The sequence below is a fragment of the Strix aluco genome, chromosome 9, assembly GCF_031877795.1.
Source record: "Strix aluco isolate bStrAlu1 chromosome 9, bStrAlu1.hap1, whole genome shotgun sequence".
In the NCBI taxonomy this organism is placed as follows: Eukaryota; Metazoa; Chordata; class Aves; order Strigiformes; family Strigidae; genus Strix; species Strix aluco.
Window position 1 is genome coordinate 26,716,440 of NC_133939.1, and position 26,850 is coordinate 26,743,289.

At 39.0% G+C, this 26,850-nt stretch overlaps 1 protein-coding gene across 1 annotated transcript in view; it reads right to left on the reverse strand.

Annotated features, from left to right (window-relative positions):
* The window catches only part of LOC141927411 (uncharacterized), a 200,770-nt gene that overhangs the window by 81,871 nt on the left and 92,049 nt on the right, over positions 1 to 26,850 (reverse strand). Inside the window, exon 5 of the mRNA XM_074834607.1 lies at positions 8,738 to 8,860. Coding sequence (XP_074690708.1) covers positions 8,738 to 8,860 — 123 coding nt within the window. The remainder of the gene's footprint in view (positions 1 to 8,737; positions 8,861 to 26,850) is intronic.

Sequence of the window (26,850 nt, forward strand, 5' to 3'; positions counted from 1 at the left end):
TAGTCATAAATGCTAGAAACTAGCTAATATAAACTAATCGAAGCCCTAGAAATATCTCAAAACATATTTGTACTGCAGTCTATCATTTTTGTCAGATTAGTTCTAAATATTATATTTTGTCTGGACAATAACAGTCTTTTCATATAGTTATATAGTGCTTTTCATCTAACTATTCAAAGTTCTTGTATTAATTAAACAACATTAAATCCCTGAGTGGTGTAGCAAATAGCATAATATTTCCAAACCTTAAGTGATTTCATTGCCAAAAGCTAATCAATAAAGCTTTATTCATCGAACAGTTTGGACAAAGAAAACTTTTCAGGCCAGTATGTTTGCTCATGCCCAACTTTCTGCACAAACTCACAATTGCAAGAACTGGAATGACACACAGAAAAACCATGAAGGGGATGACTGTCATTCTCTCTGCACTTTAAGCAACCACTCCTTCCCAAAGATAATAGCAAGTTACTGTTTCGACTTATTATTTCCTTCCAGCTGGTAGAGCCCGTGTGAGGCTTTTCAGATCCTGGAGTTAGACAGGGGAGCTGGGAGCCTTGGGGAAGCAGCCTGTGTGTCGAGTCTATAATCAGCTGTGACGCACGGTGAGCTTTCAAGTGCCATATGGACTAGACCAGCAGACGCCATAGAGATGGGACTCTTCGTTTGTTGTTACCTGGGAGGCCTGTGACATCTAGAAACTTTTCCCTTTCAGTCCGTGTCAGATCAGCAATCAATAATTCATCTGATAACTGAAATGCAGAATGGGGTGCCAGTTTTCTGTGGATTATAAATAACACTATACTTTTTAAAAAACATGCTGTTTTGAAACACAGGAGATGATGTGCTGCAGGAAACGTATGACATGCCGATAAGCTGCACTACAGCCAACCCTGTGTAATCCTTACATAACCTGAAAATTAAACTGCCAGTTGCGTGTTTTGTTTATGCAAAAGGCTGTTATTAAAATGCTGCAGTTGAATCAATCATTCAGAAAGAAAAAAATAGACACCAAAAAAAACCTCCATGGAAAAAAGATATTTTCCTCCATGGCAAAAAAAGAGATTTACCAAGATTATCTTGAAATAATCACAGGATTCTTGGAATATAAGTGGTCCCAGTCTGCCCCGGGAGCTGAGGATGCAAATGCAGGTAGGACTCCTCCAGCTGTTGCTTTGGAGCCTCAGATTAGGATATTGCTCTTGACACCAGCCATTTCTACCCAACTGGTCTGCCTAAAACTTCTGCTTAAAAAGTGACTGAATCCTCAGCTCCAGTCAATAAAAACATGCATCCAGGATAAACGAGCTCACTCTTCAATGGCAATATTCACTTTGGAGGAAGCTGTCATAACTGTTAGTTCATCTACCCTGAGGGATATCAGATGTGAGAAATTATGTGGTTTAGCTCACAGCCGTCTTTGTTCAGTGTGTAAGAGAGGAGCAGGGAGACTTTAGCAACAGTCAAGCATGAATCAGGAAAAACCTAAACAAGTGCAATTAAAATTCAAAAATAAATCAATTATCAGAGCATCAGATGCTCTTCTCAGCTATGACTGCCACATAAGTGCTCAAAAAATAGGCTGGAAGTGTCTGTTCATGTCCGAGTGATGCGTCTACCCTTCCCTGATTGAAAAGAAACAGGTCAGGCACAAAATGACTGTGATTTTGCTGAGTTTAGTATATGATACATTTTAATAAGATTGAAAGGGTTTGTGTGTCCCCAGTATGTAATTGAGTGAATTAAGCTTGGGAGGGCACACAAAATGAGAGGGGACTGACCAAACCAACTTATGGCATTCACTATGTGCTGACAGCCGCTGTGAGCCTGAAATGAGCCCGCCAAAATTCAGCTCACGTTCCTGCCTGCCTTGGGCTTCCCATTAATCAGGATTCAGGTAATTCATTTAAAAAGTCCAATAACCGACAGTTAATGTTACCTTTACTATGAATCTGTTGTAATTTTTACTACTTATTTTGAGCACATTTTTTGCTGTAGTACTACCATGAAGAGACAAATGCAGAAAGATGACACTATTTGCCTATGAGAGTGCAACAGCTTCTCGCTGCTATTGATCCCAGCTGGCTCCAAATGCAGCACAGGAGTGACTAAGAAAGGTCAGATGAACAACCTCCAGCTTCATTTCTCCTCAAGAGCCAGAGACAAATGCTTAAAAATGAGAATTGGGAATTTCAAAAAGAATTACTCACAAGTAGAAATAAAAATACATTTCCAATAAAGTTTGCAAATGTAGCTATGAATATCATCAGTAGTTTCCACCCAGATCTTCTCTGCAGCCATGAACAAACACCACACAGGTCTCCTCCCTAAGTTCAATACTCTCCAGAAAACCACAAAAGTCTGACTGCATAATGCTAAATAGTGTTTAAAATGCACAACTAATCTTTAATCTTAGTTAATATATTTCCCTTTATGAGACGAGTAGGGGAAGCCTTGACTTCTATCAACTGGAATCTAAAATCAAGACCAGTAATTATGCTTTTTGTGATTAAAGATACTGATTTGACAGGTAGGAGAAACCATAAATAATCAATATTTAAATGTAAAAACAGGTATTGCTTCTTTTTGAATTCACTTCAAATGATCAGACATCTGCCAGTATTCTGGATATACAAACTTATGGACAATAAAATGTTTATTCCTTGGCCTCTGACAGAGCGCTTCACAGACTTTTTATATTCTGAAACTTAAATAACTTAAAGTTTTCTGACTTAGCTATAAGAACCCATGTTGAAGTCCCAGGGTACCTGAGAGCACCTAACAACAGGGTTGGAAATACCAGAAATTAGTGTTTTGTGCTCTTTTTTATCACAATTCCTTTCTTTTGCCAATTCTTTTTCTCTTCCTTTTTGAATTGCTGTCAAAACCCAATACATTAAAATATCTTCGTTATCAAAAGTGTTCACTCAGGGTCTGTTCAGGTCACAAGACGGAGTTGTCTGTTCCCCTAATTCTCTGAGGTGGACATTAAGTGGGCACAGTAATTCAGTTAGAAACAATCATATAATTGTGATACAACTCCTGCAACTGGCTTTATTTCCATATCTCAAGATATGGAGTATCCTGAAATAGAGAAAGATGAAGAAGGCTGGGTGGCTTCACCTCATTTAGGAGTGCCTTCACTCAATTGCTCTAAGATTTGAGTTCATGAGGAGTGGTACTTGCTGCACCTGTAATCAGAACTGGTATGTTTTTCTTTTTGTAAAATATAATTTATTTTCCTTATTCTCCTTCTATTGAAGTGTTCCTGAAAATAACTGTGTCATGGCATGCCATAGTGTTAGGAGTCAAATGCCACTTTCTAAGAGAATGCAAAAGCATCCCGAATCCTTCCAGTGGACTAATTTGTCCCGTTCTACTAAAAAATAAATAAATTAATTAAAAAGCTCCTTGGCATCTTCCTAGAGGTGCACAGTATTATGTTCTTCAGGTTTTTTATACAGGACACAGCAGAAGCCTGGTGCATTGATTTGCTGGGCAAGGAAAACAGCCCAAATGCAGAATTAGCATGTTTGTTCTCTTTGACAAAAACAGAGTTTGACAAGAATAAGTTACGCTTCAAACCTTACAGATTAAATAAATGCTGAGGTCATTTTAATAAACACTTTCTTACTTATAGACAAATCCCTCAGTATTTCTTTTAGCCCAGCTATTATCTTTTTTGCGGCAACAGTGCTTGGAGAGTTCCCATCTGACCTGGGGTCAGGCTAAACCAGCGACACCAGTGACTATTACATTACTGGGGTAAACAGTGGTGGCCTTGCAAAGTCACACACTGGCTCTGGACACAGCTGCTCCAAAAGTCCCTCTGGCAAAGGTCAGGAAACCCGCCAGGGCTCCAAGGTTTGATCAAAACCCCTGGGGACGGGGTTGCAGCGATTGCAATATTACTTTAATCAGTAAAATAAAAGCTTCTTTTCATCAACAGCTAATCACAGGACTTCATTTATCTCTAACTTCCTCGTTTGCCTCGACAGATGAGAGCACAATAATATAAACAAGAAATGACAGTTTACCAAAGAAGGTTAACATAAGGTCATGACCTTTTTTTATTTGACTTCTGGAGCTTATTCATGTGTGAAAACGCACTTTTGTAGCTGTAGCCTTAGCATCCCTTACAGATCTGGACTTGTGCCAATAACTGAGTTTTAAGATAATATTTATGTTCAGAAAATACTATTTCTGCTTTTTGTGATGTTTGAGTAGAATTGTTTCGTGTTAGTATAAAATATTAAATGAGAAAATCTATCCATCTCACAGATTTTCTATCTCACTAACGTAAGAAGTCAGTGGTACCTCTGCTTAACAAATAAGGAGGTATTGCACACATACACACACATTTCCTCTCCCTTCCTCAGCCCAGGTTACAGCTTTCTGAGCAAATCCATGCATGGACACTGACCAGACTGCCCCCGAAACACCGAACGCCGGTACAGATGCACAGGGCGCAGAATCAGGCTGACGGTCATACACTAGTAAATGTCAAATATTAATTTCTTGTATTATTTGTGCAGTGATTCAAATCCAAATCCTTTCTCATCATTAATTTCCATCAGACACATGAAAAGTGAGAGGTAAGCATGAGCTTTCTATCAAAATCCGTAATGCCTATGTGACTATCTGCCAGAAAATATTTCTCTGTCAGATAAGAAAACAGAAGTTCTGTCCATGAACAGTGGAGAGTAAAAGCTGCAGTACAACATGCAGATAATTAGTTTTGAAAGGTTAATCAGTTCACCACTCTGGCTGGCATTTCTATATAGATGCACGTGCCTTCAACTTATAACAACTTGCCTCTTGATTTAAGTATCCCTCACTGAAGTGAAGTAAGACTTTATATAACACATAACTCCATATGATATATCCTGCCATAAAAGTCCCTGGTTAGCTGAAAAGCTCCTGACAGGCCTGGGAAGGAGTACAAACCCCGCAGCGTGGGGTGTCCCAGGCTGTGCTGCTCCATACCCTTCCACATATGGCTCTAACCAGCTGCAGAACCACCCAAGAAAGGGAAGGTTTAGTCAATGCTGATAACAATAACTTATTTTAAGATTATCTTGCCTATTTTATGCTGTTGTCTTGTTCATATTCATCGTCTTGTGTCTTCCACATGCCTTTGACACCCTAGAAGACAGAGATGCTGAGCATCCTCAGCTCATTCTAGCTGTGAAATTAGGCCTCCTAAAATTGCTCACAAAACCCCCAGCTATTATTGATCAAATCAGCAGTACACTTCATTATGTTGTTGCATTAGTGAATTTTTATCCTTCCTTAGCATTAAACAGCTACAGATAGCAAAAAACTTTTTTTTATTTAAAAAAATATAGTTATTTCCTGACAACATCTTTCCTTTTTGTCAGAAGGATGCTCTATTTTACTTCTGAAAAACAGGATCAATCTCTGCACTAATAATGACTTACTGAATAAAATCTGTACTACTTCCATGGTGCTTTTCTAATGATACACCTTATTTGTACCCTGGTTTATAAAAAAACCTGTACACCAATTGATCATTTCAGTCACCAGTGAAATAAAACCAACCGTGAGACAGATAATGGGAGCAGAACAATAGGACACATCTATTTAACCCTCGAGTTTAGACTAAGGGGTAACATAAAGCACAATGATGCTATAAAAGAAAGAATGTAACTACCCAGAACAACTATAAGCCTTATTCCTCAAAAAAACGCCTGCTAACCTGAATGAGAAGCTGTTTTACTCTCATCTGGAAGATGACCCCTTTGAGCAATGCAGAGGCATCGATAAAACACCAATTCAGTGACATGTCCTGAAAGACCAGCACCTTCCAGCAGCACACACAGTTTTGTTCGGAAGCTCACTTTTCCTTTATGTAGTAATCAACCACTAAGTTACTTGTATTGCAATATATGATGGCTAGAAGTTGGCTGAAGCTGGCCTTCTTGTGAGTCAGTATAGCCAGGCACTCGTTGTCATGATAATCTCCACAAAAGATCACGTGTAATTAGTGTCACTGCTACATTCACTTTGTTCTGACTTGAGTGCTTCCATCTTATTGTAGGTTTCCATTTTTATCCGAAGATTTCAAAAATGGGCTTCAAAACGGCTAATAATATATTCTCCTGTAATTCCTGGTTAGATAGTATATAGTACAAGAAGCAAATATCTTAAGCTCTTAGTTTTTAAAGAATGTCAAGCTATTAAAATTTAAAGTATATTTTAAGAATAGAAGAATTGTGCAGAAGGAATAATAATTTAACTAACTTATTAACACAAAACTATTTTAAAGGAAATGGGACTCTTGCATGCTGTGCTGGGTTTGTGTGTGTGGTGGGGATTTTGGTAGCTGGGGAGGGGGCTACAGCTGTGGCCCCCTGTGAGAAGCTTCTTGAAGCTCCCCCAGCTCCTGCCTCTGTCCAGTTGGACCTGCCTCAGCCAAGGCTGAGCCAGCCAGTGATGGTGGCTGTGACTCTGCGATAACGTATTTAAGAAGGGGAACCTGGGAGGAGGAGTGGGAGTTTCAAGAAGGAGTTGCAAGGAGAACATCTGTGCGAACACTGAGGTCAGTGGAAGGAAGGAGGAGAAGGGCTGCCCCATCCTGCCACCCACGGAGGTCCACGGTGGAGCAGATGCCAACCTGCAGCCCATGCAGGACCCCACAGCAGAGGGCTGTGCCTGAAGAAGGCTAGGACTCTGTGGGAAGAAGAGGCTTCTGCTGCTGTAGTTTGGGGCTGTGAGGACTGCAACACGCAGGGGTAACCCACGCCAAAGTAGCTCGGGAAGGGCTGCGGCCTGTAAGAAAGACTCACGTTGGAGAAAGTTTGTGGAGGACTGTCTCCTGTGAGAGGCACCCCACGCTGGAGCACGGGAAGGGTGTGAGGGGTCTGCCCCTGAGGAGGAAGTAGTGGGGGGACTGACCGTAACCACCATTCCCTGCCCCCCTGCGCCGCTGGCAGGGAGGAGCAGAGAAATGGGGAGCAAAGCTGAGCCCAGGAAGAAGGAAGGGGTGGGGGGAAGGTGTTTTTAAAATGTGGTTATACTTCTCACTGTCCTACTCTGTTAAGTGTTGTTGTTGCTAGTGTTTGAATTAAATTGATGGTCTTTTTCTTCCTCTAACGAGTCTGTCTTTCGCCCATGACTGTAATGGGTCAGTCATTCCCCTCTGTCCTTATCTCGATTCCTGAGACTTTTACTTTATTTTCTTCTTCCCATTCCTGGGGGGGGAAGGGGTGAGCAAACAGCTGCATGGTGCTCAGTTACCCTCTGGGCTCAAACCATGATATATGCCAAGCAATTTAGGATAACAATGAGTAGGAGCCCTGCTTTCAAAAACTTAATTGTTAGACAGCTTTTACACAGATCTGAAAGCAGTATGTAATCATCAACATACAGACCTATACACTGGTTCATGGGCATATTACCAGCCAGTCCCCAAAAGAGGTAAGAGAAGGCTGAGGTGAAATAGCAGGAATCTGTGAATCATGCATAGCATTGCTGGCTTGAGCTCTCAAAAGGGCAAAATAAAAGCATGGAGCACCATAATGAAAAACTTCCATCAAAATAAAATAACCATCTCCAGCTTATTTACACTGTCAAATTGGAGATCAAATGATAGGTTGCTGTGAAAAATAATTCCACCATCTTCTAGTGAAAAAAGGAGTGCAGCCAAATAAATTATAAAGTTAGGATAAAGCATATGACCACAGCCAAGAAATACATTGCTTTGTACAAATCTTAAGAAAGGAGTTGAAAGACAATGGTAAAATGAAATCCTGGAAGAAGAGAATTTGTGAGAGCCAGAGAAGATGGTTTCTTGTGAAAAGATGATAATACAGTTCATTAAAACCTACCTAGTGCCTTTCATCTTGAGATAATCAAAAAACGTCAACGATATACTTACTGCAGCAATGAAATGCAATTGAGGGTGCAATCCAGGCACACAGCCAGTGCACACAAGATCATATGGCAGTGAACATTCATTACCTGCGTTAGAGGAGAGTTCAAGAAGAAAGAACTGCTCTGGCCTGCAGTGCAGTATACCTTGGCTACTTTACACCTGATCTCCTCTACCTTTTGCAGCATCCGATAATGCAAAAAAAGTAGTGACCGTAGGTCAGCAGGACTTGTTTACACCCACTCTATGTTTACCAGTGCATCTTTAAGAAGTCTAACCATAATTCATTATGTGTTCTAACATAAGCTTATGTGATATTTTGCTTCTACACAAAGTCAAGCTTTTGCATAAAAACAAATTTTACCCCATAATGCACTAACTAGACTTATATTTCCCTTAGGAAGACAAATGGGTTTACGTAGCATGTGGTTTTAAATCCTTTTTTATTCAGTTAATCTCTAGCTGTGGAATTGCGATTGAAATGCAAAAATGTATGTGTATTTTCTGATAAGAACCATTTTGTTTTAGAGACAGACAAAATGTTATCAAACAGATACACTTTCTTCAAGTTTTTAAACTGGTGATGGAAATTCCATAATCAGAACATGGCACAGCCAATCCAGGTTAAATGATAACATTTTTTTCAAAAAAAGAAAACACAAACCCAACCCTTTGAAGTGTTCTTACAGTTACATCTTCATAATCCAGACATGAGAAGAGCTGCACTCTTGACAACTCTGAGTATATGCTCCTCAGCTGGCTCCAGATAAAAGCTAACATTTCCTTTTCCTTTCCAATGTCTTATCTGATTTCTTAATAGCAGTGAGACACAGTACAAAACATTACCTCCACATGATTTTCCATCTTCCTCCAGTTTCTGGCCAGCTGGACATTTGCAGTAGTAGCTGCCAATGGTGTTACAGCACTGGTCATGACAGCCACCGTTCTCAGTGGTGCACTCATTTACGTCTGTCAGAAGAAAACATAGAGCAGTCAGTAAAGAGTGGGCACTGACCACATTACCTGGTTATCTGAGGACAATTGCGTATGATTCTCATGTGACAAAATGAGAAAGTTACTGAGACATACAGTTAAGGATCCTGAAGGCAACCACAGGAGCAGTGACTCCTAGCTACATTGCTGTGCCCCCCAACTCAACCAAGAGGTCCAATGGTGGGATTTTCCTCCCCCACTTCTGCACCACGTAAGCTGCAGGGTCCACCCAGCTCCAGCTGCAGGCCCTACCCAACTTCCCAACTTCCCACTTCTGTGCTACAAGATCAGGAACAATCTTTATACTGTCATTTCTGCTTCTAGCCATCATGGCAGAGATGAGAAACCTCTGAAAGATGGTACTATTTTAAATCAATTAAGATCCTTCTTTCCTTTAGATATGTGTGCACTCATAACTACACACCTTACTTATTCACCTGATCAAGTCAGTGCTTGCCTGCATGCAAAAATAGAACTTTACACATTATCATGTGAAGAACATTAAAGAATCGCATACATAAATAAATAAGTGAATAGGCTAGACAATGGCAGGGAAAAATCAATAGCGAAGACATTTGCTTTTTAACCCCTGCACTTATATACCCTCCATAAGAATTTCTGAAGAAATGTGATAGAAATCATCAGGCCAGTAATATTGGTCTGTTGAACAGGATCAGAGACAACAGATGGTATGAAAGTATTTCCAAACTAGAAAATTTGTCAAATGGGATAGTAAATGTAACAAAACCAGCAAGTATTTGCTGCACTGATTTCATGTATTGTGGAACACATTCTTGTGCAATGTTTTTTTGCTTGCTTTGCTCTCTCTGAAGCGTTAATGTCACACAGACACATAATTCATCAGTGTAGGGGCAAGCAGGGACAGCAACGAACCTGTGTAAGAATAACGGGCTGTGGGTGTCTTTTTTTCAGTTTTTTTGACCAATGTCTTGAACTGGCTTGGTGGCAGAGTAGACCTCCTCGGCATGTTGGTAAGGGGGAAAGCCAAGGCTAAGGACACACCACATTTTCGAAGCCTGGCATGAGGACACAGGTGACAGATCTCACATCCACAAGGCCTTTGGAACTGGTAGAGATCACACATTACATTCAGGCTAGAGAGCAAGAAAATCAGGAGGAGGAAGATTAAGCGGCAGAAGATAAGCATCATCGTGACTGTAAAAATCACAGGCAGTTACTTTATATTAGCAGCACTCTGCATCTCCAATGGGGAAATGCAGCTTTTTAAAATCTTCTAATTAGACTCTTGTCAAAAGAAATACAAAGTGCTGTAAAGACAAATCAAAAAAAGAAAGAATTTCATCATGAAAGAGAGATGAGAGCCTTTCAACTGCAATCCTTACCAAGGTTTGTTAGTTCTTCTGTGAGTTTGAGATTAACTTTACTAGCTCATTTCTAATCCTGGCTGAAAAACAGATTAAAAGAAGTTTGGGAGGAGGTTTCAGACTACTAAAAAGCTAAAATAAAAGTGTATCATGAAACACCAATATTTACTAAAATGCAGCTGAAGAGGCACAAACTCACTAAACCCATCTCATTTCTCTATGGCTCTAAATTCAATGTAATGACTGACACAACAAAACTTTCTTTGTCCTCAGTGATACTAAAAAACACTCACAAGTTACATAAAAAAAATATTCAGTTATCTCAGAGCTACACAACAAACCAAATCCTAACTCATGTGAAGTCAGCAAAGCTCTTCTCGATTTCATGGGAATGCAATTTAGACAGAAACTTTTCACAAGAAAAACACTCCCCTCCTCCCCAAAATGCAAAAACAAATCATACCAAAATAAGACATTCGTCTGTTCACTTCTCTTCAGCAAGAGATGGAGAGAACATATGACAAGCGACAGATTTTAGACATATTCCTCAAAGCACTGGAAGAAGGCATGCTAGTGCTGAGCATCACGCAGAAGATCGACAAAACAGGCATGTTCCAAATGATTTACTCCCTCTAACTAGCAGACATCTTGATGTGCCTTGTGGTAATAAAAAGTAATGAGCCACATAATAACCCTGCTCCACAGTTTCGACTTCTATTTATACTAATAGTATTGAAAACTAATAAAATCTCTTGCTCTTTTTATTTTTTAAACAAAATAATGGGAAGAACTACTTTATTCTTCTACACTGTGTTTAGCACCTACTATGCCACATGATGCCCTAGCATAAAATATTGACGAAGTGATGTGGTCTACGATATACAGCCCAATTTATTAACACTAGTGTCTGTATTTTGAACCAAAATATTGGAAGAAAACCTTTCTAGCTGAGGAGCTAATCATTATCCTCTTGATTTCACTAGGGTATAATACATTCGGAAGTGTATAGTGCTATCGCATACTAATGCATAGAATGTTTTTCCGTTTGATTGCAGCGTGTTTCTATTAGCAATCAGAAATCTTTTTCTTTCTTGTTCAGCATAAAATGCTGTGGTCTACCTATGAGTTTTGTCCCCAGAAAAGTATTGGTGTTATATGACTGATGAACCTCATCTTCCTCTTCCAACCCTCTGTCTTCTTAATGCTCTGTCCTGGATTTCCTTGTCCCTACCTTAATACTTGTTTTCATCCTTTGATGAAATGTTTTCAACCATTTCTTTGCTGCTTCTCACACCAGGAATCCACCGCTTTTTCTATTATATGCTGAAAACCTGACTTTTCATCCACATGTCTCTAAAACAAATATGTCATTTCAGGCTAATCATAACTCAGAAATTAAAATATAGTTTATGTTAAGACACCAAAATAAGCTTTTTGATACAGCTTTATCACTACTACAAAGCACTCACATTTGAAGGAATACATTCACATTGTACTAGTTTTAACCTTAGCGTTATGAAAATTTGCTCTCTAAGCATCTGCATCCTTTGTTGTACTTTCTCCTGTACAAGACCTTCTCCATTGCCTGTACCCTGCCAAGTTGTTTTGTAGAACTCAGTAATAAAGGTCAGATGTTGCCTCAGTCCAAGAAGCACAAAAATAAATGATCTGAATGTGAAGTAATAAAGAATGTGTTTTACATTTGTAAAAAGACAGTTCATATAGCTCTTATAAGCCACAATCAGCTGTTCTATATTCCTAAAACACAGAATAGTCAAAATTTTAAAATCCAATTACAGCTTTGCCATTGTAAAAAAAGAATAAAAAGCAACAAAACCAATTCTGTCAAATGATAAATTTCTGTCTGCTTTCCATATTCAATGTCACTCAAGGTTGCAAATATATTTGCCTTTTGAATAGAAAGAAAAATGACAGAATATTTCTGACATGTAACAAGTCTGCCAGGTTAGGTCTGACAAAAGTTCAGTGTTATCAAGACTATCAATCCATCTGTAATGACATGCTGTAGGCGCTTCAAAAAAATAAATGTGATGTTTGCTACTGCAATACTTCACGTTTATTTATAGAGCAAATGTTGCAACATAGAAACATTATCCATGGGACACTCCATGTGAGCTTTCAATCCTGCCATGTGAAGTCTTAATGAAAAAAAAAATGAAAAACACTTCATCTACATTAACTTGATATTAACTTTATATATGATCTTCTACCATATGTGTGGAAAAAAATAATTCACAGAATATTTTAAATCCACTAGTATTCTAAAATGTGGACTGTAGATATATGCATATGTCCCACACTCCCTGCACATGTGATATTATAGAATGGCACTAGGTAAGAAGGTATGCTTTTGTCTGAAAATCTCATCAAGTATTTGATATGTAGGGGAACATGCCTTTTTTTCATGAAATGGACCACCTTTGTCCAATTAAATACGCCTAGGAGCTATATGCTAAATGGAGAAGGACTGATTCCAATCCCTTTACTTCTCTATTCTTGTTTAATGCTACTCACTCCCTGTCTGAAAATATCACACAGCAGAGCAAGTCAGAGACATCTTTGGCTCCAGGGAAAACAATCCTTCACCAAGTTGTTATGCAAGTCTAGGTGACTTCAGATTTCCTACAAATAAATGAACACTTTCTACAAAAGCAGACACTGGACAAAGTGTTTTTCACTGGTAATTCTAATTTTAAATCTAATACAAGTAACCTGCACTATTACTAGTGCTCAGATGTAACAAGCAGATGAAGGAAAAAAAATTAAATAAAAAAAAAAATCAGTCTGCAAAGCAGAAATATGTTAGGGCAGAAATCTCCTCTACACACCTCTATGTTGGGCTGTTGGTGAGGGCTGCAGCTCTGCAGGTCCTCTACATGCAGCTTAATTCAGCATCTTTAAAAACCAGCAAGGGATTAAGACTGCTCTGACGGCACGACCGGACAGACTTGCTGAAGGAGAAAGCATCTGCACTGAGCAGGAACGACCCTGCAAGGAGAGGCCCTTGTTCTGTGGCAGGAAAACAGTGGAGTGAATCGCCATTTAATTTTGGCAACAATTTGTATGTTTAGAGCTATGGGACACACCATCTACAGTTACAGTATTTTTAAGGATATTTGACCTGTACAACAAGTTTATGCAGTATGTATTAATATAAAGATTCATTTTTAAGATAACAAAGAGAATCTCATAACTGCAGCCCAGTATTTAAAACTTATTTTCCAAGGTTTCTATATTTATCAACTGTATATGAGCAACAACTTTATTTATTTAATGCAACCACATGCAAACTTGCCATTTCAGTGACCAGCCTCTGGGGCTAACCTGTGCTCTGACCCGTAAGCTGCTGACTTCAGTGCATGTCAGAGCTCGCTGGACTTGCAATAAATCACTGAAGTGCAATAAAATCTGTAAAATCATTCACATTGTTATTGCAATATCACATGAAGAAAGCCCACCATCATGGAGAAGGAAGGTTATTTTGACTAGTTTAAAAGTGTTAGGCTAAGACACCGTGCTTCAATTAGGGGTCAAAGTAACGAGAACATATTTATTTAGGAGAAAGACAGCATTTCACTAATAACACTTCTTCCCTGTTGGGATTTTCTCCTGAAGACTATGATGAAGATTGTTTGATTTCAGGAATCTAAATGCTAAATATCTTTGTCTAAAAAAGACGTTTGATTACTTTCTCTAACAGGCACTGGCAGCTTATATTGACTTTAATAGCAATTTAGAGATATAAATTCCTAACTCAGAAAACATAACTTGAATACTTTCAGGTACAAAACCCTCATAATGGTTAGAATCAAAGCCTAAATATAATGTGCAACTTAACTGCCCCTGTATGTGTACCTTAATATATCTGAGTGCCTGGTACACAAACAAAGGAGTATATATGCAACTGTATTACAATTTGCTTTTATAAGGAGATGTTATAGGCAAGTATCTGCAAATCATAATGCACACTTGACAACTTCTCATTTATAGATCTAAATAATTTGATTCCATTTTTAAAAAGTGCTAAAGATCCAGAGAATAGGTAGCTCCTTAAATTACTTATGGTTTTAGACACTGTTTCTTAAAATTATGGCCCAGATGGTCTGCAACCAAAACCATATGTCTAAAAAATCCTGAAACCTGAGAGAGTTGATTTGAACTTTAAAGGCCACTCACTGCTATGATGCAACGTAGTTCATGCAAATGCATATGCACATACATCATAGCAACATTATATGTAAATATAACGTAATGAGCAAATATACTGGACAGGCTGTCAAGCACAACGCTCACACCCCAGAGACTGCATTTGTCTTTTTCTTCGTTTTGTGCAAGAGCTTTGTAACAGTCGTCTTTGAACAGTAATTGTCTCTAAAACATAAATTACATCCATCACTTCCAGCGCCAACCATAAATTATCTGCCTGAATAGAAAACAAAGCTGCTCATTCTGATAGTCAAGCGCAGTCCTACACGTGTATTGATTAAGCACTCTTAATGCTTTATTAGGTTTTCTTCCTCCACAAAGTCAATAACAGGATGAATATTTCTTCTTGTGCTGTTATGAAGTATCGTAAATCTGAGCTGTTATTAACAAGCGTCTGATTAGTGGAGCAAACTTATCTGAGAGTTTGGCACAGACTCTTCGTGCGTGAACTCCCAGAAAACACCCATCATTGCCACTGTCTCCACTGGCAGCTGTAGTACTTGTGCTTCACAAGTTATCACCTCCTCTTTTTCATTTTTTTTTTTTTTCCAAAGAAATTACTGCTGCACTCATTCCTCTTTATCCCCATGTCACATTCATATAAACAGAGAACATCAGTCACGTAACAGAAGTGTGCGTGGCCCATGTTCCCTGGGGATGTGGGTCTCTGCTGTGGTTTGTTTTCTTTTGTTACTGGGGAAATAAAAAATTCCATTTCATGAAACTTAGATGCAAAACCAAAATCAAACAATGCTCCTTTTTAAACATACTTTGCTACTATTAATTTTTCCTTATTAAAATCATCATCTGAGGAAAAAAACAGATTCATCCATCATTTGCACTTGCTCATATTAAGAATAACTCCTTTGAAGTCACAATAAAATTCTGTAAAGGGAAAAAAGAGGTTCAAGGTTTAAATAAGTGAAACAACAAGCTCTTAAAACCCAAGATGCTGGCAAGCACTGCTCTGTTAGACTAGACATGTAGTTCATCTCGTGCAACAGCAGAGAATGTTCAGTGCCCTGCGGCAGGTACAGAGATAGCCTCTTCCACCCCAAGCTCTCCTCCTCCTGCTCTCTGCTAACTAAAGACTAGAATCAGTTCTGAAAATGAGCATTTAAAATTCCTTTTAAAATCTCTATCACTGATTATGGCAGTCCTCCATAACCATATATACGGCTGCGTTTCTCTTTTTTTTTTTTTCTTCTTTGCATTCCTAATGTCCTGAGCATCAATGACATTTTGCAACAATGACTTCCAAAACCAAACTGTTATGTGAAAAAACACCAGCTTTGATTTTTTCTTATCCCCCTATAAAATTCTCTATCAAGCAGCAACAACTATTTCCTAAAAGTGAAATCCAGGAGTTAAATCATGCACAAAGTTTTGCTTTCTACACAAACTAGAATAACTGAAAGGAGAAGCAGGGGAAAAAAATAAATCTATCGCAGTACAATGAAATCCTGTAATACTACTCATTTTTAAAATACATCTTCCCAGACAAGGTATGAATAATGCAACTAAACATCCCAGAACATCTGAATTAAGCAACAACAGACTAACGGATGCTAATTGGCAATGATTGGAGATGATTGTGGAGTACGGCTGGAACTATGATTACAAACAGAGCTTATGCTTCCAGCCCAAACTTCAAGTACCGTTGCTGCAATTAAAGATATTTTATCAAATTAGACAAGTGTTTGCCTTTGCCTGCTATGATGGTTATGAGCAAAACATAAAAGAAAGCATCGTCTGCTGTACTGCAACTTTCCTTACATGAGAGCTCTGCCGAGATGGATTTCTTTCTGCTTTGACTCTCTATGCCACAAAATGAAGGCTTTTTAGAAAGAATTCAGGACTCTGCAGTGACATCCTTAAAAGCCCTTGCTTTTGTCTAAAAGTGCTTTTGCCCTAAAAATGCATTCTCTTTGCCATATACCTAACTTTCAGTACCAACAAGTGCTGGTTATGCACACACTAACAAGAAAAGACTTTGAACTTCAAAAGTTTGATTTGACAATATAAGCTCTTACATATTTTGCAGGCAGGTAAACATTCTTTAAAGATGATTTCCAAAGCAGTGATTATTAGTAAGACATCAGGACTCTTAGCAACTGGATTTCTTTTATGCTTCAAGTGCTAAATTCCAAGCGTGAATTGCAAGCACAAGCCAGGCGGTTGACTCCAGCAAGCCAAGTCCTGGTGCCTAAAGGGTTGTTCACTAAGTGCACCTTGAACCTGAGACAGGCTTGCATCTTGCTGCCTTCTGCTTTCCTGGGTAAGAAAATCAGTAGAAGATATCAGCCACCTCATCACAAACTAAGGCTGGCTCCTTCCCAGTATTTTCTATTATTCCCAACAAGATGTCCAACTTTCCTCTCTTGCTCCTGTATCTTAAGAAAATTTACATGCAGAACTTCCACCTTTCCTCCAACTTTCTATGATCTCCTATAAATCAGGTTATCAGAATTGAACTGAAAAAGGATATAGAAAAAACAGGTATGCTAGGGTATTCAAAGCTTAGCATTTACAGCCATTAAGTTTTATAAGTCTTCATAAGGACCAGTTGCTTCCATATTTTAAAAAAATCAAGGCTATGCAAAATTATGGAAGTTCTCAGGCCAAGATAGCTGGAGAGTGACAGCCAGTACATGCAAGTGTAAATACCCTGAAGGTACCCATGGGTTAGCTAGTGCCAACATCTTCAGGATCAAACACAAGCTCAGAGACTTACAGCACTGGCATCAAAAAAGAACAGCAAGGGAACAAAGGCAGCAGCTTGTGCATTCCACTCAGCCTGTATTTTTAAGAGATTTAAGAAGTTATGTCCTGTGAAGAGAACTGCAATAGTCCAACACATAAATAACAAAAGCAGAGATAAAGATAGAGCTGTACGCTGTTGATGCCTTTCAGACTCACCAGGACAAAAGGTGAATGAACAATTTCAAACAGAAATAAATATGTTTGCTCCAGGTAAAACCTGTAATGAAGGGTCAGATTCTACCAATTTGTTGGTGGCATACTTTGGTACCCATGTGCAACGTGGGATGTTTGAAAGCTCTGCTATACTATTACGTGAAAATCTATGTATAGCTGCAATTTGAGTTTGTGACAGCAGGAGTCTGAGCAGGGCGAGCTCCAGCCAGCAGGATGCAGGAACAGGGAACTGGGCACTACAAGAATGGCTTGTTTGGAAATTGGCTTCCAAACATTCATGTAAAGGAAACTCAAGTCACGGTTTTAGCTTCTGGTTGCAGAAAAGACAACAAAGAAAAGTACTATTATAAGCGGAGAACAAAGTAAGTGTTTATTCTAGCTTTGTCTCTTTCTCTGTTTTTATTCTGTACTCAGATAAAACCTGATCAATCTAAGCAAGTATATAGCTCCTTTTCTCTAAGACTGTAAAATAAATGTCTCAAATCCAGGAGTGTCCTCGTTTCCACTGCAACACTGTGGAGAAAGGTCACTTGGAGCACTCCACAGTAAATTTTCGTACTTGAATTCACATTGGGGCAGGCTCTCACCTGGTGCAAAATACGATCTGATATCACACCAGCAGCATGGTCAGAACTATAGGTGCAAAGTGACGGGTGCTGCCGCAGGAGGAACCCCCCAGCAGCCAGCATGTCAAACCACCCCACCTGCCTTCAGCCCCCGATACAGGACCAAAGCCCCAAGTCCAGAAGTTACTGCTTAACACGCAAACAGGCTGATTATTACAACAGTACGGTCTGAGCAAGCTAACAAATTAAGCAGCTTACATTTCAGGGCACTCCTATTGTAATATGCCAGTTCCTTACGAACTATTCTTTTTCATAATATAATTAACCCCAGGACTAAGCATGTGAGCAAATTAGTTCATTTTTCACATGAATAATGAAAACCTTTTTTTCTTTTTTTTTTTTTTTTCCCCCAAAACCATTACGAACTGAAATGAATGTAAAAGATTTCTCAGCAGAGAAAGGATGATGTGTGCCTGGCTTCTGGTTTAGAATTGGAATTCATTATTGAGATTTAAATGGAAGCTCCTATTTTCTTTTCTTATTTTTCTTAATAGTTGTCCTTGCCAGTCAATGTCAATCACTGGTAGAACAGACTCCACTCATCATCAGATACAACCTGGGATTAGATCAAACAGCAATGAATGACACACGCCTGCTGCTGACTTAAATGGGTTAAATATTTCTTTCTTCCTATGTCCTCCTGAATATTGTCTCCCATCTTTTGTTTTCCAGTTCTAGTAGATCTTCCTAACAGTTATACGTGGGCAGAATTACTCACTGCCCTGACAAAAATCCTGCGCTAACTATAGTTGTAAAGTCATCTCACTTCCTACTACAGAAAAAACTTTTCTGTAATCGTTCCCCAAATGGCTGAAACACAACATACAACCAGGACACTCATTTACAAGAGACATAAATGAGAACTCGTTATTTGGTTTACACAGACATATGCCATTACCACGCAGCTGCACTCAGTCACTGTGTCTTCTAGTAACGCATCTTGTGTGTCAAGGGCAAAGGAACCCATGGAAAAAAAAATGATTAAATCTTCATCAGTTTAATTTGTAAAGAAACCCAAGGGAAGTCATTATTCCCAGAGACTTCATTGCCTAATTTGTCTTCTGAATTCTTCTAACTTCTCTGACACCAATGGGTGCTCGTTAACTATTGCTTATTGTGACTGCAGGGCAGGTTTGCTACGGAGCGCAGCGTGCGATAGCCTTCTTGCACAAAGAGCAACATTGTTCAGTGCCGAGCATCTTGCTGAAAGGAGGCCGCTGGGTGCTTCAGAAAGTCAACTATTTCATTTAGTGCTAAACAAGAGCTAAATATTTCAGAGAGATCTGGATCCTTCTCACCAGAAATGGCAGTGAGGTGAGCATCCTTTAACTGGAAGGGAATTCCCACTAAGGAATTCAAGCAGGACACTTGAACTTGGATATGGAGTTATAGCAAGCTTGAAAAAGAGAGATATACAAACCATTAACTTGCATACAGTTTTTTACCAGTGACAAGTTTGAAGCAAAGGACAGAAGAAATAAGATTTTCTTTTTCCAGCTAAATTAACAATGAGTAGCAGAGAACAGCTGTGATTTCTCGGGGCCTTTCCTAGCAGAATAGCCCAGAGGTCTCCTTTAAAACAAATAAATCAGGCTCAGCGTGATGGTGTAAGTCAAACACTCTGCAGAAAGAACAATTTGGCAGAAATTTACCTCAGCCTGACACTAGCATTTGAACCTGGGACCTTCACCACTTATGCAAGCACATGTGTTCACCACGTGTAGCAGCTGTCGTTACCAGAGGTAGCACACTTAGTTTTACAGCCTGGGAGTTCTGGTTATAAAAACATGTGATCTCAAGGTTTTTAAACCATCAAATGTCAAAGGTGATCACGGGCAGAAATTAGAGGGTTGAAATTGTTAATCCTGCATTGCTAAAACTGACTCATACCAGAGCCAGAAAGAGACAGTTTTATGTAACCCAAACTTTACACTCTGGTTCCCAATACAAACTAAATTTGCCTTTTAAATCTAGCTGGATGTCAGGCATCTGGTTTTGATGGAGAGCCATACCCAATTTTTTCAGGGGTATAACCAAAAAGAAATTTGCATTTGTGTTTTCAGCAAGGCATCAGTGAGATGACATAAATAATTTAAAACTTCAAAGTTACTACATCAGTTGGTCTTTTCAAACATGATCATTTTACACTTTAAAACATGCGCTCCTCTACCTCTCTCCCTGCAAACAGCAGACATATTTTTTATGTTCCTAACTATTAACAACGGGTATACCATTGTAAAATCTTAAATAACAATGCACTCCCAGAAAATTGTTGGGTTTAGGATAACCTACTGTATTTTTTGAGCAGCAGTAAGGTCAAAGTATTACATTTAATACTCTTAAACAGAACATATATTAGAAAAAAAATTCAAAGTTCTTAAGATCTATTGTAAGTGTTCAATAGATTAAAAACAGCCATCAAAGGGCAAACTATTGGGGCAGAAAAATCCAGACATGGCCATAGAGGCTGTGTGGAAATATATACATATCCACCCAGCACTTGTGTGCAGCACACATAATTTAGGCAAAAACAAGTATATTCCACAGACACGTGTATTGTTTGGAGTCTAAGACCTGTTTTCAGAAGAGTGAGGAAGTAAATCAATAAATATGTTTACCTTGATCTTTAGCTCACTCTTACAGACCACTCAGAGCATCTAATTTAACCAAACCTCTTCAAACCAAATGCTGCCGGCTCTTCAGCATGTGGAAAAACAGTTGTTTAATGTACGTCAGAAGAATCCAAGGCTGAACAGCCTGGCCTGGATGTACCCTACACTGGATTGAGCACTATTTAAAACCAAGGCCTTTCTTGCTATAAGTCCTTCCTAAGCATGAGCATCTAGGCAGGAGAGTGGCGGTGCTGGGGCTGTAGGTCGACGCCAGTTCACAGCTTGGATTTCCACATTTGGAATTTCACCCTTCGGTTCCAATCAAAAAATAAATTCCTCACATTCAACCCAGGCTAATTACTTTTTTGCATGGAAGAGACAGCCAAATTCATTCTGACGCACAAAAGGAAAGTGTGATATATGAGCAAAGTACATGTAGTATAATGTTATGGATGGTTCTGAAAATCTAGCCAGAAACATACGTCGCTCCTAACATTGTAGCTGTTGCCAACAGTTACCACCTAATGTTGTCTGAGAGACTGCAGTGATTTCATGTTCAAAGGAAAAGGCAAAGACTCTGGTATCTCAGATCCCACACTGCCGTTACTGATGGCAACGGTGGATTTTTAACAACTGGAGAACATTCCCACAGAAGGGAGTGATCATCTTCATCACATGGGACACATTGACTGCATACGTGTCCCTGCGTTACTCAGAAAACAACACACCACCCCAAAAATCCTGAAAGTTGGCCTTGAAGCTGTCCTTTTTCTGTGTACACTGTACCACCTCTTTAGACTACCTAGAAGCTTAGAAGCTTAATTTTACTAAATATTTTTATCTCTTCTCCAGGATAGCCACATTATGAACATTAACAAACAGTGATAAGCACTGATAACATGTGGATACTTCTGCACTTTTTTTTTTTTAATATGGAAAAGGTGTAAACAGTGACCAACACAAGTAACGCTAAAACCTGGTCACTACACTGCTAGAGCAAAAGACCACAGGTTCAAAGACTGGAAAGGAAGACATTGTTTAACTTAATAGGCAATCTTCTATATAACATAAAGTTAAGAAGGACTATTTGGGAGTTTTAGACAACCCAAAATTATTCATGGAATTGTTTTAGCAACTGGCCTTTTTACCTAGTAACCAAGCATGGTACTAGTATAGCCCACAGTTCACGTTCCCACTAGATATTACAGGGGTTTTAGTGAGATATTCTGTGGTGACAACTCCTGAAGTCTGGAGAGACCCAGCCCCAGTATGACACCTCTGCCGGATCCATGCTGGTCCACGTAGGATCAGGTCAGATGTCCCTGGTGCAGTGCAGTTACCCAGGTCCAGGTGACACTCTCAGTCTTTGCACTACTATGGACAAGCAGTCAGCAGAAACAGGAGGATGAGAGGACAACCACAACCCAGAGAGGAGAGACGGCAGGAAAAGCAGCCAAGCAGAGAGGAGCCCAAAGGGAATTTGGCTCATTTTCTGTTACTTCTGTCCTCCATGCTGATCCTCCCTGTGGCTGGATCAGTGGTATCCCAGAAACCTGAGCAAGTCTGTCTACGTACTACTTCAGAAAAGCTTTGCAACACTTTCTGGTTGAAAAGCAATACTTAAAACAAAACATACCTGTGCCTGATCTAACATGAAAACATTAACACTCAGAGGTGGCCCTGGCTCTTCTGACATGCAAAGACCCAGTAGGAAAACTCACAAAAATAAATGTTACACAAACATGCTTATCAGAAGATATGAAGTACCTTTAGTGAATGCTTTGGTATTGTTGAAAATAATGTCACACTTGAAATGCTGAAAAAAACAAAGCTCAAACCTGCATGAAAGAACTGCACTGAGAACAGGAGCTCAGAAGGTCAAACCAGGGGAGCAGACACAACACAAAGGGGACACAGCAGTGGGACTGGGGCTGGCGGTCTTTGTGGACTGACACCGCTCCCAAGCTAAAGGCTGGATGGCAGCGATTGTACTGGAGAAAAGAAAGGAGCTCAAGGAAATATTTATCTCCCTGTTGATCATTCCTACTTTCTTTTTACAGTTGAGTTTGACCCACTGTGGAGCAGATGATTGATGGTGTAAAGCAACGAGGTATGCAGTGCCCCCACGTCAGGTGCTTGGACATCTAACAATGCCATACACCTCTGAAATACACATTTTAAAACATAGCCCTTTTTCCTCTACTTTTTTCTCTTCTTTTTCTTTTTTAAGGGATCATTTTCTGAAATTCCTCTTGTGCACTGTCAGAGGGACCAAGAGACAGCTTTTCTAGGAAGAAATCAGTTGGTTTGGGAGAAGATCAACAATTCTTGTGAGGCCAAGATTTAGGCTGTGTTCTTAACTGGTCTCCTAAGTGTGCAACCCAGAGAGGTAACATTCTCCCGTAAAACAGACCTCACATTTAATTCACAATAATCTTCTCCATCTACTAAATCCTTCACAAAGTGCAAAATATTTTTAAACATTTTTTTTTCCTTGCTGCTTCCTTTTCCTCCACCTCAGAAGCCATATACTTCTGATTAAATTAAAAACTGGCCAACTATAGTTTTGGGGGTTTTCCCCTCAAATACTAAAGTATAATTATAAGATGGGGGGGGAATAAAATTACAAATTCAACCAAGGTCATTAATGTACAAAATGCAAATTGTCTCCCATTTGTCAAAGACCCTGGGGAAGTCTAGAGATAATTGAAATGATAGATGTACAGAGGAGACTAACTGCTAATGGTCTGTATATCAATGAATCAATGTCACATTTATGAAGGGCTTTGGGAAATTATTTTAAATACTTCATCTATAGCTGAAGTTTAGCCTACTTTTTCTTTTTAATGCTGAAAAATTAATGATAAAGTTCAGTTTATAGTTACAGAAGTGTAAACCTGCGGTAATTTAAACTCAATAGCAAGAGATTGAAAAACTACTTATGTTTGTGCCAGAAATTATCAAATTATCAAGGATTATGGTATAACTAAGAGCAATATATATTTCAGAAATAATCAAATATAGGACTAGCCCTCACCCTCAAAGCATTTAAACTCATCTGTTTTCCTGTGCATCTTATTTCCTCCAGAATTTTAATAAATTGGAAAAACAGGGAGTATACATATCACTGATTCTTGCACTTACCTATTTTCCTCGTATTTTCATTAAAAACTGAACTGCTTAGAGCAGGGGCTATTTTCAGATGTATTTATGGGGCACCAACAAAACAGGAACAGGGGAGAAGAAAGAGAAAATCAGAAATATTTCCTTTTCAAACAAAAAATGAAGCGAATCTTGGAACTAACTTTGGTAGAGTTGCACAGAAAATCGTATTTCCACTTCAAAAGAGTAAATGCTACAGACTAGAGCAAGCAGCTCTGCAGTCTTCTCCCAGTTGTGTAGGAGCCATGGTACATTAGTGACAATGAGAACAAGGCATAAATAAAAGGAAGTTTCAAACATTAAGATGCCATTTTAGTTGAATCTGTAAATAGTTTGGAGAGGGGGGTCAGTTTAGAGCGTTTCTTTTAAAAACTTTTAAATTTTTATTATTTCCCCCAGTATTTTCTGCTTTTGTTCCCACATAACAGGAAGGTTTCAGATGAAGGGAAACCAGTAGGACACCTGCAGGCTTTTTTATCAAAAAAACCTTTTTCCAGCAAAAATAAATAAACCATCACATCCCATTTAAGTGGCAGATAGTAGTACACTGAAACAGGTAGCATCACTACAAAATCAGCTGAATTAAACACCTTTTCATTCTCGCTCTTACTGAATGAAATCACATGGTGGGACAGGGAGAAGAGGTGAGTTTTTATGAATGGTCTGTAGGATTGAGAGAGATTTGCTTCATCCAAAAATAGTACCATGATTGCTCGGCTTGTGGAAACATGAACTAATCTGGAAATTACATCTGGATTTCCCCAGAATTTGAATAAACTGGTTATATCTAAAACATACAACCGATTCTCCTATTATAGGATTTGGCACGTGAAGCAAGCAAGCAAATAAGGCTTTCAGGAAAACATTGCTGTCTGAGAGGAAACTTTGCTGCTGTCTGAGAGAAGATAACAGGTATGCATTGCGGGTAAAAAGTTCACACTAAATTTACTGGTCATTACAACTTACATCCACACACATTTACAAGAAGAATCGAGAAGACCCATCAAGCTGCTGAGAAAGCAAGGAGGGATTTCCACGTGTTGGAACAAGTCTTCGAGATCAGAAAATATCACTGGGGATAGTGGAGATCTGGACCAGCTCCCCTTAGGATAACGACAAACTTTGAAGCAAAACTGATCAGAAATGCAAGATCCGTGCAAAAAAAGGACCCCCCAAATCCATGTGCTGAGATCCAGCACTGGCCATGCTGGCTGTCTTTTCTAATAAAGACTTGTGAATAAATACTCAAAAAACATCTATAGAAAGTGGTTAGTATTATTGGGTAAAATAAAATTTGCAGTGCCTATTTTCAGGAAAGAAGGGAGGGAAAGAGGGAGGGAAGAAAAACTAGCAGCACAAACAAAACAAAGTGTCTTAAAAACTACAAGACATTCTTGGAGAGAAGGTCTGATCTGGATGTTTCAGTTGATTGGGAAGGCCTGAAAACACACAAAAATTGTGTCTGCCTGATGCTGTTCTTTCTCCACCCACTGCCCTTTTAAAATAATTTCTGTCAGTCTTCCTTAGTCTGAGCTCAAACTAACCACTATAAAACAGTAATGTAACATCTTGCCTTAGTTAAATTATCACATATTTTTCTCCTTTTATCTATTATTACACATTTAGCAACTGGTGAATAGGAAGGGGAGCAGGAGTGCTCCCTCTCCAAGGCCTCAGGGCTGCCCTTCCCTCCTGCAGCCTCCCCCATCCTCCCCAAATCCTTCCTCCAAGAAAGAGGCACAGAGAAGAGAGAGAAAAAGGTCTCCCCAAAAGAGTAAATGCTCCAACAATGAAATAAAGTTGAACTTTACAGAAATCTTTAACTTTCCAGTGAAGGTGGATATCAAGTCGTTTCTCTGAGCATCTCAGTTCTGCTGCTTTCCATCTGTGCTGAATTTTCACCCGGGGCTTCATGGAGACACTAAAGGAGCAAAAAACCTGGCCTTTACGGATTTTCAGGGGAACATTAACTCTCCATCACCATGGACTCCAATGCTATGTAATGGGAAAAGGGCCATCAGTCAGTCATTTCACCTCGCAGGTGTACCATGAGGCTCAGTTAATGACTCTGTGAAGTGCTGCTTCTCCCCACTGTTGTTGTTATAGCTTACTAAGTAGTCAATTAATAAAACATTCGATTCCTCCATTTGCTGAAGCACATTTGTTCTGCTAGATTTTAATTTTTTGAATGAGTGAAATACAAGTAAGATAATTTATATGAGTTAATGATACAGTACAAGTTAACTGATCAGTTATTCTGCATGAGGAGATATCTATTTAGAGGGAACAATTTATACGCAGCCTTTCAGGGCCATAATTACTTGCAATACCAGAGTCTCAGCACACTCTTCCATTTTTATTTTTTGCTATTTTACAGATGTGTCTCTATCAAAGACCTAAGTGAAAGCAGATTACCTGCCACTGATTACCCAACACATTCACAGAGGAAGGTAGGGGAAGCATCTCTCCAGTGACAAGTTTTGACTTGTGGATGAAATTCCCCTCTTAATTGAGCCATGCTTCTTCTGCTAACAAAGTCTTACCAAAACCCTGGGATAAATTTTTCTCTTTGTAGAGTAAGTTTTTCTCACATCATATCCTCCGCTTTCTTTCTTCTTATTTCATTAAGATTTTGAGTTATATATACAAACCGTTCATTTCAAATACTCATTATGAAAATACTGCAAACCTAGAAGATGTCAGTGTCATTTCTTTTACAGCTTTTCTTTTTGTAGGCGACATTCATATTGCAGAATAATTTAGACAGTAATTTAATCACAGGGTTTAGAGGTCCAGCAAATGTTACATTTACATAATGTCAGTCTTTCAGCAGATAATTTGGTCCTTTGCGTGTGTTAAAAGACGACATGGCTTGTTAAGATCATGTTAGTACATTTAACCCAACAGATGAATGGCTGGTTTGTTAATCTGTCATATATTTCTAATTTTCCTAAGGATGATTAGAAAATCCTATTTAGAGTAAATTCATGAGCACCTTCATTCCATCAGTGTGACAAATCAAAAAGATTATTAAATCACAGGGTCTAGAAATCTCC